This window comes from Gavia stellata, chromosome 27 (genome assembly GCF_030936135.1).
Source record: "Gavia stellata isolate bGavSte3 chromosome 27, bGavSte3.hap2, whole genome shotgun sequence".
In the NCBI taxonomy this organism is placed as follows: Eukaryota; Metazoa; Chordata; class Aves; order Gaviiformes; family Gaviidae; genus Gavia; species Gavia stellata.
In genome coordinates, this window is record NC_082620.1 from 1,936,474 (window position 1) to 1,949,277 (window position 12,804).

Below are 12,804 nucleotides of genomic sequence, written 5' to 3' on the forward strand. Positions count from 1 at the left end.
TTTAGCTATAGGATGCCGGTTTGGTGCATAGATGAACGAAATAAGGACTTTTAAAATGTATTAGCCACCAGCATGGATTTATAATTATTATTGTAAATAATAATGGAATAACGATGGCCCCAGACACCAGCCCTGGAAATTACTCAATGCATGGTGGAGATGAAGCAAGAGGCTGGGTTGAATAATACCTTAATTTTGAGAGATCTGGGGATAAAAGCACATTTATGCACATTTAGGCTGTGGGTTCAGGGGCTCTGGAGTTTGCTCCTGCCCTTCTGCATCAATGCCGGAGCATATCAATTATAGTTTATTAATTACGGCGTGCATGCTATGAAAAGCCCCTTGCTAACATGATGATGCTCTTTTGCTCCTCGTGGTTTTCCACCACTTGGCTTGTCAAGGGAAGAGAAAAGCATTGAAAAAAATCACTTTAATTCCCTCCTGCATCATAGAGCTCGGATGCTTCACGTTACCTGGCCAGAGCGGACTCGGTCGAGGGCATTCAGCACTCAACGATACGCTAAAAATAAATGCAATGAGATTTTTTTAACCAGGGAAACGGCGCTTTGGCTCCAGCTGCTTTGCTAAGAAAAACTTCGGGCAGGAATGCCAGAAAAGCTGCATTTTGGAAACATCAATGTTTCATTTTACAATGGGCTTTTATTGTTGAAAGACGGATGTTGCGGGTGGGAAAAGCCGGACCTTGGGCTACTGCGGCGAAGGAAAATGTTTTGAGTTAAACACGGCGTGGTGGGTCATCCCGTGACGATGGTTTTTTGCTTTTTGACTGCTGGCATTTCTATTTTTGATGGAAAACCACTTGCAAGGAGAAAAATGGATTATTTGAAGTCAGGCACCTGGGGCTTGATTTAATTTTGCCCCAGGTTTCAAGCCGTCGAGGGATGCAAAGAGGGATGAACCGGGGTCTGGGAACGCTCTAGTGGGGTACATTTTTCCGTGGGGTGATTAGACAAGGATAACGCTAATGGGAATGATCTGCAGCTAATTACCCCTTTGCGCCACGACTTTGATAACGGGAAAGCGGGTGGGAAAAGGAAAGGTTTTGCTCTCCAGGCAACGTGGGAAGTATCTCCTCTCCCTCCCAATGGCTTTGCAATAGGGACCGCAGGATGCGGCCGAGACTGGGCAGTGGGATGCCACAGGATGCTCTTGGGATGGATTGATGTCGCTTTAGCTCATAAGCAACGGAGCTTTGGAGACCAAGGACCCAGAGATGAGCACTCTCTGCATCGCTCTTTATCACACAAGTTAACTCCTTACTTCAGCAAGCATTTTCCAGCACTAGGGATAGTGCAGGAGCCGGACGTTAGGGACCGGCTGAGATCCTGAATGCGTTACGTAGAGATTTCCCACCTACGGGGAAAATTTGGGTTATTCCAGGCTTGATCGGGACTTTCTCCGCCAACTCGCTCTGCCGAGGAGCATCTCCCCAATCTGGGATTCGCCCCATTTTGGGAGGCGCTCAGCTCCCCGCCAAGGGCAGCGGGGAGCCGTGTGCTGCTCTTTGCCTGTTTCCTCATTAATCTTGATTACGGAGCCCTCGCGCCCGAGTTAATTTTCTTGTAGATGCGTATCAGTCATGTAGCTGGGAATCTCTCAAAAGCTAATGAGGAATTGCATCCTCGCCACGTTATTACTCGGCTAATTAGTACACGGGCTTCTTCTGGAAAGGTCAGGAAAGAGGAGGTGAGAAATTTTGCCTTTTGGAGCCTTTTTTTGTGCCGAATCGGGGTCACCGAGGACAGACGGAGGAGACTCGCCCGCAATACTCTGCCCTGGATTTAAGCTGCTCTCAAAGGATGTCGGGGATGAGGCTTTGGACCTAGTTTTCCAGGCTGGATCCGTCCCTCGTGAGGATGGGAAGGACGGGAGGACGACACTCCATCCCAAAATAGTGATTTTTTTCAGGGCGTGATGCCTGGAAGAAGCGAATCCAGCCTTTTGCAATGGGATGGGGCTGCGGGGAAACCCTTATTTATTAAAAAGATATGGAATAACCCCCCTCACGGTCCTGATGGCTGCGTTTAGCTGGGAAAGGAGCATCATTCCCCATCGGCTCGGCTCATTTCATGCCTTTCCAGGGGACCAAAGCCCCCGGGGCTGTCAACCGAGTAGCTTTTACCAGCCGCTGTATTCACACGAAATTAAAACCCAGGCGAAACCCAACCAAGCCAGACACCCAATACAAACAGCAATATTTTTATCCACCAATTTACATCACTTACTGTCTCCTTCAATGTCCTGGGCTCCGGCTGATGGCCCGCGTGCTTCTCTCTGGGTTTCCCTGCGCTCAAATACTAAATCTGGAGGCTGCCAAAGATGCTTTGCCACGGGAAAACAAGTCCTGCTCTAAACGTTTCGGGTTATTTAGTTTATGCTTCTCCCACCGGGTCATCGCTTTTCCTCCGGGGGAAGGTTGTGCAGCCAAAAGGCAGAGCCGGAGCTGCAAGGGGCTAAAATTCCGGTTGGAAAGGCGTGGGATTTTTTTATTTATTTTAATTTTTATTTTGCAAGGTGATATAGTGCAGCTATTAAACCTCCTTCTCCGGGCAACCGTTCTCCACTTCCCAGCCTAAAATCTTCGCCTCTTTATGCACCTCACCTATGGGTTACTGCATCCAAGGGTGGAAAAAATTGCTCTGTGCATCTCCAAAGAAAAATAGCAATATCCCAGCTTTTGGGATGGGAGTAAAAAAGGGGATGGTGAGTGATGGAGCCGGGGGGTTGTGGCTCAGCACGGCAAAGCAAGAAGAGGCAAAAACCACATCTCGGTGGAGGCATCTCGGAGGAGCGGCTCTTACAGAAGCTGACAGCGCCATTTGAGTCGAGCGCGGGCTGTTAACCCGGCAGAGCGGCTTTCAAACAACAGCAGCGCGCTTGGCTTGGCTGAACTCGGGTTTACCTCAGGGCCGCCTAGTTAGGCTGAAGCTTTTTTAGTGTCCGCTGGGTTTGCTGGGATACGGCCTCGCGAGCGCCGCTTCTTCCTATCCCTGGCTATTATATTCCCGGGAGAGTAAAGGAAAGGCAATGTCTCTTGGGGGCCTGTCAAATCCACGATCAAATAAGGCGAGATTTGATTTCCAGACATCTCCGTGCAAGAATGAACCGTGACTTTTCCCAGCGGATGAAAGGCAGAGGGAGAAGGGAGAGAAAAATCCAGCTCACTCAAAGGAATTTCAGCAACTAATTGATTTTATTTATCTTTTTTTTGCGCTGATCTACGCAGAGCCTGATTGCTTTCAGGGTGGTTATTTAAGAAACAAGCCCTAACCCACCAGTTTTCATTAGACTGGTGTCACTGGTTGTGCCGAAGACTCAGCACAGGGTCTGTTCCCCATCCCCATCCCAGGGAAACCTTTTGCCCCGGTGCTTTTTTTGCAAATATAAGCCCCAAAAGAGGATAGTGGGGTGGGTTGTGGGGTTTTTTTTTGCATGGGGCTGGCTTTGTGTGGCTGGAAATGAGGGGCGTTCGCCTGATTTTGGGAAGCGGTGGGGTTAAGCTGGGCTCGAGGGCTGTAAGAAAAGGTGTTGAGGGAGACGGGGCAATCACATGGGACCGGAAAAAAAATCAAAAGCAACGGGGAAAAAAGTTGATTTTGCAAAGAAAAGAGGCGCAGTTTTGGGAAGCGCTGCTTCTAAGGTGGAATAGCAGCAGAAAGAGGCCTCCGACCTCCAGGAAAAGCTTCCTCCAGCCCCCTAATCTCTTCTTCTGCCCCGGCCATCCCGCTCCTGCCTGGGCTCTTCATAAACAGCACTCGCAGCTTCCCCTGTGTCCAGGGACGAATTAAATCCAGGGAGTTGGAGGGAGACAAGGTCATCTGCGAAGCAGGGCCATGGAGGGATGTGCATCCCCACCGGCCGATGGTTTTGGGGGACACTGAATGGTTCCAGGGCTGGATCCGGCTGCTGGGGGGCTGTGGGGAGAGGGGAGTTGCTGAAGGAAGGGGGGGCAGATGGAAACTGCTGCCTCAGGGCTCCTGCTGGCTACCTGCGCCTGCACCCCACATCCCTGCCCGCACCCCACATCCCCGCCTGCGTTCCTCCCCTGCCTGCACCCCACATCGCTGCTTGTGTTCCTCCCCTGCCTGCACCCCACATCCCTGCCTGTACCCCACATCCCTGCCTGCATCCCAAATCACTGCTTGTGTTCCTCCCCTGCCTGCACCCCGTATCCTTGCCTGCATCCCACCCCCCTGCCTGCACCCCACATCCCTGCTGGCCCCCCACATCCCTGCCTGCATCCTGCCCCCTCCTGCACCCCACATCCCTGCCTGCATCCCATCCCCCTGCCTGCACCCCACATCCCTGCCTGCATTCCTCCCCATCCTGCACCCCACATCCCTGCCTGCATCCTGCCCCCCTGCCTGCCCCCCACATCTCTGCTGGCCCCCCACATCCCTGCCTGCATCCTGCCCCCTCCTGCACCCCACATCCCTGCCTGCACCCCACATCCCTGCTGGCCCCCCACATCCCTGCCTGCCCCCCACATCCCTGCCTGCATTCCTCCCCATCCTGCCCCCCACATCCCTGCCTGCATCCAGCATCCTTCCTACAGCCCCCCCCTCCCGCCTCCCCAGACCGTGCCCCCCTGCCTGGACCGCACAGCCCCTCCTGCACCCCCTCCCTCACTGTGCACCCCCCCATGCACCCCCTCCCTAAACCGCGCTCCCCCTCCTGCACCCTCCAAACGGCCTCGCATCCCTTCCTGCCCCCCCCCACCCGCACGCCTCCTCCTGCACCCCGCGCCCCCCATACAGTGCCCCCCTCCTCCCCACGCCCCGTCACCCCCCCAATACACCCCGCACCCCCTCCATATACCGCGTTAACCCCCCTGCCACCGTCCTGAACCCCCCTCCCGCACCGGGCACCCCCCCCCGCCCCGCACCCCCATACACCGCGCACCCACTCCATATACCGCGTTACCCCCCCGCCACCGTCCTGCACCCCGCTCCCGCACTGGGCACCCCCTTCTCCACAACCCCCCCTCCCGCACCGGGCACCCCCTTCTCCATCCCCCCCCTCCCGCACCGGGCACCCCCTTCTCCACCCCCCCCCCTGCACCGGGCACCCCCTTCTCCACCCCCCCCAGGCACCCCCTTCTCCCCCACCCCCCCTGCACCGGGCACCCCCTTCTCCCCCCCCCCGGGCACCCCCTTCTCCCCCCCCCCCCCCGCACCGGGCACCCCCTTCTCCCCCTCTTCCGCACCGGGCACCCCCTTCTCCATCCCCCCCCCCCCCCCGCACGGGCACCCCCTTCTTCTCCACACCCCCCCCCCCCCGCACTGGGCACCCCCTTCTCCACCCCCCCACCCCGCACCGGGCACCCCCTTCTCCCCCACCCCCCCTGCACCGGGCACCCCCTTCTCCCCCTCTTCCGCACCGGGCACCCCCTTCTCCATCCCCCCCCCCCCCCCCCGCACTGGGCACCCCCTTCTCCACCCCCCCCGGACACCCCCTTCTCCCCCCCCCCCCCCGCACCGGGCACCCCCTTCTCCACCCGCACCCCCTCCTGCATCCCTCCCGCCCCCCCCATACCCCGCACTCCCTCCCGCCCCCCCCGCGCAGCGCTCCCGCCCCCCCCAGCACCTCCCGGGGCCGACCGGGGCGGGCCCAGCCGGGGGGGGGGGGCCGGGGGCGGGCGGCCGCCAACTCGCTCCGCTGCCGCTGCAATCAATCGGCTTCGGGCGGCAGCGCGGCGGGTGCGGGCCGAGGACGGGGGGGGAGACGGAGCCGGGCTGAGCCCCCCCCCCCCCGCCGCGATGCCCTCCTGCCCCCCGGGCAGGGCGCTGGGGCGCGGCTGAGCCCCATGGGGCTGCCCCCCCCACGGGCATCATGCGGACGATGAGCCCCCTGCCCCTCTGCCTGCTGCTCTGGGACCTCCTCCACCTGGCGCTGGGTGAGTGTCACCCCCCCGCCCCGCTCCCCCCGGGGACAGGGGACCCCCCCACGGCCGCTAAAATAAGGGGGTGCCCACCTGCACCCCGGTAAGTGTGCGGCGGCTCTGGGCTCTGCACCCCCCCTCCTCCCCACGAGGCTCATGGGGGGGGGCTCCCGAGGGTGCAGGGTGGGGGGGCAGGCACTGGGAATAGGGCACCCGTTAATAGGACAATGGGTTTGGAGCCGGTAATAGGGCACTTGCTGATGGAGCACCCGGGTTGGACCCGTTAATGGGGCACCCCCTAACCCAGCACCCTGCTGGGTTTGAACCCCTTAACAGGGTGCTGGTGTTGGACCCGTTAACGGGGCACCCCCTAACAGGGTGCTGGGTTTGAACCCCTTAATAGGGTGCTGGTGTTGGACCCGTTAACGGGGCAGCCCCTAACAGGGTGCTGGGTTTGAACCCCTTAATAGGGTGCTGGTGTTGGACCCGTTAACGGAGCACCCCCTAAGAGGGTGCTGGGTTTGAACCCCTTAATAGGGTGCTGGTGTTGGACCCGTTAACGGAGCACCCCCTAAGAGGGTGCTGGGTTTGAACCCCTTAATAGGGTGCTGGTGTTGGACCCGTTAACGGGGCACCCCCTAACAGGGTGCTGGGTTTGAACCCCTTAATAGGGTGCTGGTGTTGGACCCGTTAACGGGGCACCCCCTAACAGGGTGCTGGGTTTGAACCCCTTAATAGGGTGCTGGTGTTGGACCCGTTAACGGGGCAGCCCCTAACAGGGTGCTGGGTTTGAACCCCTTAATAGGGTGCTGGTGTTGGACCCGTTAACAGGGCACCCCCTTACAGGGTGCTGGTGTCGGACCCGTCGATGGGGCAGCCATTAATAGGGCAGCTATAATAGGGCACCTGCTTTGGACCCGGTAATTGTGCCCCGGTGCTGGGGGACAGGGCGAGAAGACGGGGGGGTGCTCGTCCCTCGCCCCTGAGCCAGCGTCACTGGGGGGGGACCCGTCTCCCCCTTCCCTGCTGCTCCGTACCGGGGCTCCGGCTGCGAGTCCCAGTCCTCCTCCAGCCCCCAGCCCTGCTCATGCCGTACTGGGGGGGTCTGTGCCCTGGGGACCCCCATGAGCTACAGCTTTTTATCGGGGGGGGGGGGCGCAGCACCCAGGGGCACCCTAGCCCACCCTGCCTCTTGGGCATGCAGGGGGTGCCCCAAACCCCATAGTTGGGAGGGAGGGGTACCCAGCGGGGAGAAGCAGCCCCCCAAATCCCCGCCATCCCAGGGGTTTGCAGCTGGCTGAGCTCTTAAACGAACACCTTGACCCCCCGCTTTGCTCCGCAGAGGTTTTAATAACAGCCCCCTCCACACCCCATCCCCAAAAGCGGGGCTCCCAGGAGCTGAAAATTAACGGGGCAGGAAACTTTCCCCTCCCTGCATCCCGGAGGCTGAGGGGTAGCCGTGCAATTTAATTTCTTGTGCGTTTGAAGGCAATCTCCCTCCTCTTTCCCCCTTTTCCCTCTGCGTTCCCCCTCCCCGCGCCCCCCCAGATCACCCGCTGCGGGGTCTCAGATGGCCGCTCTTTAATGAGCACAGCGAGACCTGGCTGCTCTCCTGAGGCTGCGAGGCTTTGCCGAGCGCCGGGTGACGGAGGGATGAGCAGAGCTTGCTCGGTATCTTTTTTTTTTTATTATTATTTATAATGTACTTTTTCCTCTCCGGAAAGCCGCCGTCAGCTGCTGCAGGGCGCGGGGAGGGGGAGCGGCGGCCGCGCTCTGCGGGGTTGAGCGGGGAGAGGTTGACACAAAGGAGCCGATTCTTTTCCCTGCCATCGCGAGCAGCTCCAAAATCATCCCTCGGGGACCACGGACCACTGAGGTTAGCCAGAGCCCTGCTCGGATTTGGCTGAACCAGGGGTGGGAAGGCATCCTGCATTTCCTGCATCCCTCTTTGCCATCCCCCTGATGGGTTTTATGCGCTGCCGGGCTGCGGCTGCTGCCCTTTCCCCCCTTCCCCGGTTTGCTCCGTGCATCCCGAGCATCCCGCTGGCATCCCGCTGCCGAAGAGCACGCGGACAATAATAAAACCTGGGCGACTCATGGAGGGGGGGGAACTTGTGTCCGATCCAGTCCTGCCTCCCACCTGGATCTCCTCTCCACCTCCACCACAGCGTTAAGGTCACGGGTAGATAATTTTCAAGGAACAACGCGTCCCCCCGGCTTTTCCCCGGCGGCAAGCTGTCCGTCACCGGCGCATGGATCATTTTTCCTCCCTTTCTCCTATTTTTGTATCGCTGCAAATGGGGCGATCGCTCTTCTGCTGCTGATCTGTGAGAGCGGGCGAGCGGGTGTGGGGAAATCTGTGTTGGAAATGTCTATTTGGGGGGGGAAATAAAGAGGTAAAAGTTGGTTTGCGGCGGGTCTAGAAGAAGCCGGCAGCCCCAGGGGGGTTATAAAGGGACGCGGGAGGAGGATCCCGGGTCTCGCGGGCAGGTTTGACGGGCAGCGCTTGGGTTTGGACATCCCCGAGGCGGGTTTTGGCTCTTAAAACCCCGCTGGGACTTTGCTGCTTTCCCGTATCCTGAGAATCAGCTGCTTTAAGTATCTCCTAGCCCTCGGTGGAGAAATGCTGTCCCAAAAAAGCCACTTTGCCCTCTGCTTTTTTCAGCAAACAGCTAAAAATGGTTGCAAAAAGCCTGGTTTTGGGGTGGGTGCGCCCATCCTGATGCCTCCCTTTGCTCCGGGCAGCAGGATGCTGCGGAGACCAAGCGCCGCTCCCGAAATTCGGCGGGCAGATGGCTTTTCCGTGGTTGACGGCATCTTTGGCTGGAGCTGCCGGCATTGTGGCAGCGAGGGAGGACGTGCCCACAGAGGTCTGTCCCCTCCCCATCCCGGCGCTTTGCTCCCAAGGGATTGAGCAGGATCCGGTCGCATCGCCTGGGAAGATGTAGGGGGGCACGTGCCCGACACGCAAACTCCCGCTGCTCTTCCCTACAAATGCCTTTGCCCTCGGCGTCTGCCATATGCCTCCAAAGCCATTTTTGGGGGAATCTCGCCTATTTTTATTGTCACCTTATATATGGCACGGTGCCGGCTCGGCGGGCAGCTGCCCCCATCGCTGCCGCATCCAGGAGGAGCAACGAGGTCCCGCTGCCGGCTGGCAGGAGAGAGCACCGGGGATCCGTCGGAAGCGCTTCCCCGTCCTGCAAAGCATCTGCGCCTTCGTGGGAGCCTTTTGGGGGTTTCCATCCATCGCCTCATCATGAAAAGCCCTTTTCTTTACCCCAACGAAGCTGCTTGCTTCCTCGCTGCGCGGTAGGTCGGCTGGATCCTTCCCGATGCGTTATACGTCCCTCCGGGGAGCATCACCCTTTGTAATACAGCTTTTTCCTTGTAACAAGCTCCATCTCTTCCCTTGACCAGAAAAAGCTGCCTAGGGCAGGGCTAAGTGGGTTAAGGAGCCGTCGAGATGAAAAAACGTGGCTGGATCACGGATAACGATGGAGCCGTAGCCTCGGGACCCCCGGTTTTGGAAAGCCGGGGAGGCCCCATCTGCAGACAGGGCGATGACTTCTTGGCATCGCCGAAATCAGGGCTGGCTGATTAGCCGGCGCTCAGCTTGTCGCCTGAAATACGTTCCCGTAAAATGTTTGCGGGGGGTTTGTTTTACAGCCGTGTAAAATCAGAGCTGTGTTTTGCAAATGTGAAAGGGAGCGCTAAATACGTCGAGTTTTGATCTCGGCGAGGTATTTATATGGTCCTTATCGGAGCGGTTTGCTGTAGCTTCTATATTCCCCTCCCCACGGCACCTCCTGCGATGGGAAAAAAGGGGAAAATTCAAGTCTAGCTCCTTATTTGAAGCTGCTTACGGGTTTTCTGGGCTTTGCCCCAAAAGGGCAGGTTTGCTGGCGCTGGGTTTAGCAGGGACCTGCCCTTAGGGATATCCCCGTGCCGTTTCTCCAAGCCAAAAAACCAGCTTGGAAAAATCCCTTTACAGTTATCGTTTTTATCAACAAGCTGAATTTCTCCCCCCTCTCCTTTCCCAGGGACCCCCTGAGGCTTTTCCTCGCAGGGATTTTCCCAGCTCGCATGCCACCCTCCTCCTTGCAAGCCTGGAAAAGCTCATTTTGCTCTTTTCCGTAGGAAAATACCGGCATGCATCTTTTACCGGGGTGATGGGAGCCACCTGCTCGCGTCTCTGCTGAGCTTATTTAAAGGAAGAGGGTTTTGGTGGGAGTTTGCAAGCTGGGGGGGGGTGAGGGGAAAGGAGGAGCATCCTCTGCGCCACGTGGGAGCAAAACCTGCTCTAATTCACCTGCGAACGCGCAGCACTGACCTGGAAAGCCATCCCACGCTCCCTCCGTCCTTCTCTGCTCGTGCTTTTCCCCGGCAAATCTTGCATTCAGCTTAGGGTCACCTTTTTTTTTATTCCTTTCCTGCTATTTCCATGAATTCTGCCTTTCTACGAAGCCTATGCTTTGCTCTCCGGGTAAATCCAGGCCACGCAGGCAGCCCAAGCCCCTTCGGAAAATCCTCCTAACGGTGCTGATTGCCCTTCCCCAATTAGCCCAATTTTTCTCTTCCCACCAGCTGCGTTTTGTAGTGGTTTAGAGCTGCCGGTTTGAATCTCGAGCTCTTCAAAAAAGCTTTTAACACAGGCGAGGATCTGCCCCTCGCCTTGTACCTTTCCTAGCTAATAAGCATCTTCGGGGTGCGGAGATATTCCGGGCTTCATTTCTCCACGGAAACCCTCATGCATTAAATCGTGGCTGGTCCCTGGCTGCTCCTGAGTATTTCCGAAGCTCCTTCACGTGTCAGAGCTTGGTTTTGGGGTATTTATCCCCCAAATTCCCTTGCTGCAGCAAGTAATCCCTTGACATTATTAGCACCCCAAAAAAATAAAGCCTGGGGATGCTGTAGGGTTTGGGTTGGGGATGTCGCTCCCCTCTCTGCTGAAATAAGGACTTGTGCTACAGGTCCTGGGTTTGCTGCAAAGAGCCTTGAGCTAAGCAGCCCCTGCTATACGCAGTGTGCTACAGGCTGTGCGCAGTGTGCCAAATGCTGTGTGCTGTCCACATGCTACATGCAAGGTGCTATGTGCTGTCTGCTGCGTGCTAAATGCAAGGTGCTGTCTGCTGCGTGCTATCTGCTGCGTGCTATCTGCAAGTTCTACGTGCTATCTGCTACATGCTACATGCTAAATGCAAGGTGCTACGTGCTATCTGCAGGGTGCTATGTGCTATCTGCTACATGCTAAATGCAAGGTTCTGCATGCTGTCTGCTGCATGCTGTCTGCTGCATGCTGTCTGCAAGGTTCTACGTGCTATCTGCTACATGCAACATGCTAAATGCAAGGTTCTACATGCTATCTGCTACATGCTAAATGCAAGGTTCTACGTGCTATCTGCTGCGTGCTATCTGCTACATGCTATCTGCAAGGTTCTACATGCTATCTGCTGCATGCTAAATGCAAGGTTCTACGTGCTATCTGCTGCGTGCTATCTGCTGCATGCTAAATGCAAGGTTCTACATGCTACGTGCTAAATGCAAGGTGCTATCTGCTGCATGCTATCTGCAAGGTTCTACATGCTAAGTGCTAAATGCAAGGTTCTATATGCTACATGCTAAATGCAAGGTGCTACATGCTATTTGCTACACGCGAGGTGCTACGTGCCATCTGCTACATGCGAAATGCAAGGCTCTATATGCAATGTGCCAAATGCAAGGTGCTACATGCGAAATGCAAGGTTCTATCTGCTACGTGCTACATGCAAGGTGCTACATGCCATCTGCTACATGCGAAATGCAAGGTTCTATATGCTACATGCTAATGCAAGGAGCTACATGCTATATGCTAAATGCTATATGCAAGATGCTGAATACACCACAGCCCCTCATATGTGCCCTGTGGCTTCTCTGATGCTTCCAAGCACTTCCAGGCAAAGTCTACCCTGGTGTTGCATCCAGGCTTGAGCGACGTGGAAATGCAGCTCAGCTCCTGCATGGATGGGGTTTATGGAGCATCCAGACGTGACCTTAACCACACTCTCACAAGCCTGCCCTTCCCGTGGAGACGTTGCAGGGCTTCACATGCCCCACCTGCCTTTTTTTCTGGTTGTCCTTGCAGAAATGGTCTTTTCTGTCAGAAAATCCTTCACTGGGAACGCTTGACCGGCTCTCGCCTTGCTCCTTTTGCCAAGCGCTTTAAGATCTGCCGATGAAAAGCTCTCCACGGCGTTGGGATAAGAGCAGGTTTTATTTGATCCAGATGCGCTAATGGCTTGGGAATTAGGCTGAGACAGGGGCAAGGATCATGCTAAGGCTCCTGCAGCGCTTGCCGAGGGAAAAGCCTTCCAGGGAGGTGGGGATGGAGCCGAAACCTCACCCTGGCGAGGATGGAGATGGCCAGGACCTGCCTGGGACCATGCACAGGGAGGATGAAGCACCACCCCCTTGGGACCTGCCAGTGATGGGATTTCCTCAGTGCTTGGCGTGTTTCCCCCTATTTTCTTAAGTGAAAACCTTGATTTCAGTGATGCTGAGTCAGTCTCTTTGCTCAGGTATCGGCGAAGAGGAAAATCAAGGGAAGGAGCCCCCAAATCCCAATTTTTCGGAGGCAGGAGGTGCAGCTCTCGGCTTGCAAACTTCCCGGCTCGTAAATCCCGCTGCAAAGAGCGGAGCGGGGAGGATGCAGCTGATGCGGCTGGGTTTGTTCCCTTGCCAAGCTGCTCTCTTTGCCCTTTTGTTTGCTTTCTGCCGAGGCACTTGGAGTACTAATGGGCTTGTTTTTAACTCATGACTGGCGCTCACATTATCCCTCCCCGGCATTATCTTCTTCCCACTTTTCCCGACTCCTTCCTAAAATAAACCGTCAATCACGGGCTTGGTTTCAACGCTTTTGGGAC

The 12,804-nt window shown here is 56.8% G+C and overlaps 1 protein-coding gene across 1 annotated transcript in view; it reads left to right on the top strand.

Annotated features, from left to right (window-relative positions):
• Positions 1-12,804, top strand: part of IGSF21 (immunoglobin superfamily member 21) — a 96,032-nt gene that overhangs the window by 49,271 nt on the left and 33,957 nt on the right. Inside the window, exon 2 of the mRNA XM_059829841.1 lies at positions 5,804-5,917. Within this exon, the coding sequence (XP_059685824.1) occupies positions 5,804-5,917 (114 nt within the window). The remainder of the gene's footprint in view (positions 1-5,803; positions 5,918-12,804) is intronic.